The sequence below is a fragment of the Silene latifolia genome, chromosome X (assembly GCF_048544455.1).
Source record: "Silene latifolia isolate original U9 population chromosome X, ASM4854445v1, whole genome shotgun sequence".
NCBI lineage: Eukaryota > Viridiplantae > Streptophyta > Magnoliopsida > Caryophyllales > Caryophyllaceae > Silene > Silene latifolia.
Window position 1 is genome coordinate 272,134,353 of NC_133537.1, and position 2,348 is coordinate 272,136,700.

Sequence of the window (2,348 nt, forward strand, 5' to 3'; positions counted from 1 at the left end):
CTATAACCTTGAATCATATTTCCGAGGTTATACCTGTTTCAGCCATAACTCGAGTAACTACCCAAAGTTGCACTAATTTCAGCTATAACACTTGAATCATCATCAAGGTTACACTAGCTTTAGCTATAACTCTGGAGAGAACCCTTGGCCGCCTATCATGCCGCCACTAGGGTTTATTCGTAAACCCTAATTGCGCTCATGACACCCATAATAAACACATAACCAACATACGATATATAATTAATACATTAAAACATATACAAACATGCGAAAATATAATTAACATGATAATAAACAATCTAACACGTACCAATCATACAAGACAATCATTAAATCATATTAATTACTCAATTGGCATAAACACAATTAAAAGAAAACACCTAGTTTCCTTTTTAGCAATTAATGATGCAAATTAATGAAAACCTCCAAGAAAGACACGACCATCAAATCCTTGTCTCCAACACGTTCAAACGTCCCTAAAAACCGACATTATAGAATACCCGAATCCAAATCCATAAAAGAACCATAAAAGACCTTTTTTCTTCTTTACCCATTAAAAATAAGAGACCTTAAAGGTAGGTCAAAAGGTCCATACAAATAATTCCCAATAAAATATTTGGAGATGAATATGAAGTAGAGGTAAGAGCAAGGATTGTGAAAATATAATTTGTGTATGAGTTTGGAAGAAGGAAAGATATTCAACAATGGAGTCAAAGTCAAAGGGAGAAAAGAAGAACAAAAGAGAGAAATAGAGGAGGGATGCCGTGCGGCACTTCACGGGAAACCAAAAAGAGCAGCTTGCCTGCTAGGTTATGTTTCACGCGTGAAAGAAAAAGGATTGATCTAGTTGCTTGCTAGGTTAATTCTATTTATAAGGGATTAACTAATGGGCTTTGGGTCCATTAGCTTATACAATGGATTATCTGATTACAAATCGGATTGAAGCATATTAAAACGTAAGGAGAGCTTATATAAGAAAATTAATTATTATATTAAAATAGTAAAATCGTGCACGGACATTTTAACTCAATCAAAAGTAGATTAAAACAAGAAATAATAAAATATAGAACGAAGACGATAAATATAATATTTCTCAAAATACATTATTAAATTCCGAAATAATCAATTTAATAAAATACTTTTATAATAAAATATTATTATAAAATACGGGGTGTTACAGTCGCGATCCATTTGGACACATAGTCCACCGCAACTAGGATGTATTCATTTCCGCAAGAGTTTGGAAAAGGGCCCTTAAAATCTATACCCCATCAATCGAAAAGCTCGACTTCCAAGATGTTTGTAAGTGGCATCTTATTTCGCTTCCCAATATTCCCGGTCCTTTGACATGAATCACAAGATTTCACCACCATATGAATGTCCTTAAACATAGAAGGCCAATAAAACCCGCCTTGCAACACTTTGGCATTGGTTCTTGAAGTAGCCAAATATCCACCATAGGCCGAGTTATGTAGCCTATCAACAATCGCAAGTCCTTCTTCTTTGGACACACATCTCCTAAACATACCATCCCCACACTTTCGGAACATGTGAGGATCTTTCCAAAAGTACTTCGCATCATGCTTCAATTTTCTTCTTTCCCTTGCTTCCATTTCATCGGGAATGAAGCCACTAACCACATAGTTTGCCAAATACGCAAACCATGGTACCTTGACACTCATTTCCATCAATGAATCTTCTCATAGCCATTCATCAATCGGTACACTCTTATCAACTATCACATGGTCATCCACCGTAAGCCTTGACAAATGACCGGCCATCATATTTTCGGCCCCGACTTTATCTCTTATTTCGAAATCGAATTCATGAAGCAATAAAACCCATCGCAATAGTCTAGGCTTGGCATCCTTTTTGACCATTAGTTCTCTCAAGGCGGTGTGGTCAGTGTAAACCACCACCTTGGACCCCACAAGATATTGCCGGAATTTCTCAATAGCATTAACTATGGCTAGCATCTCTTTCTCCGTTTTTGATTAGTTGCTTTGAGTTTGGTCTAAGGTATTGCTAGAATAGTAGATGACGTGATGCTTCTTGTCAACCACTTGACCAAGTACCGCTCCCACGGCATAATCCGATGCATCACACATTACTTCGAACGGGAGACTCCAATCCGCAGCCCGGATGATTGGATCCGTGGTGAGAGCAAGCTTCAACCTATAAAAGGACTCAAGGCAAACATCATCAAATACAAAGGAGGCGTCTTTGAGAAGCAGTGAAGTCAATGGTTTTGCTATCTTTGAAAAATCTTTAATGAACCCGCCTATAAAAGCCGGCATGTCCTAGGAAACTCCTCACTCCCTTCACATTTGTGGGAGGTGACAAGTTTT

General features: G+C 37.5%; 1 protein-coding gene across 1 annotated transcript; it reads right to left on the reverse strand.

Moving 5' to 3' along the window:
* Positions 1-1,271: 1,271 nt before the first annotated feature.
* LOC141620108 (uncharacterized) lies at positions 1,272-1,688 on the reverse strand. The gene has a single exon (XM_074437063.1). The coding sequence runs from the start codon at positions 1,686-1,688 to the stop codon at positions 1,272-1,274; it is 417 nt and encodes a 138-aa protein (XP_074293164.1).
* Positions 1,689-2,348: the final 660 nt, after the last annotated feature.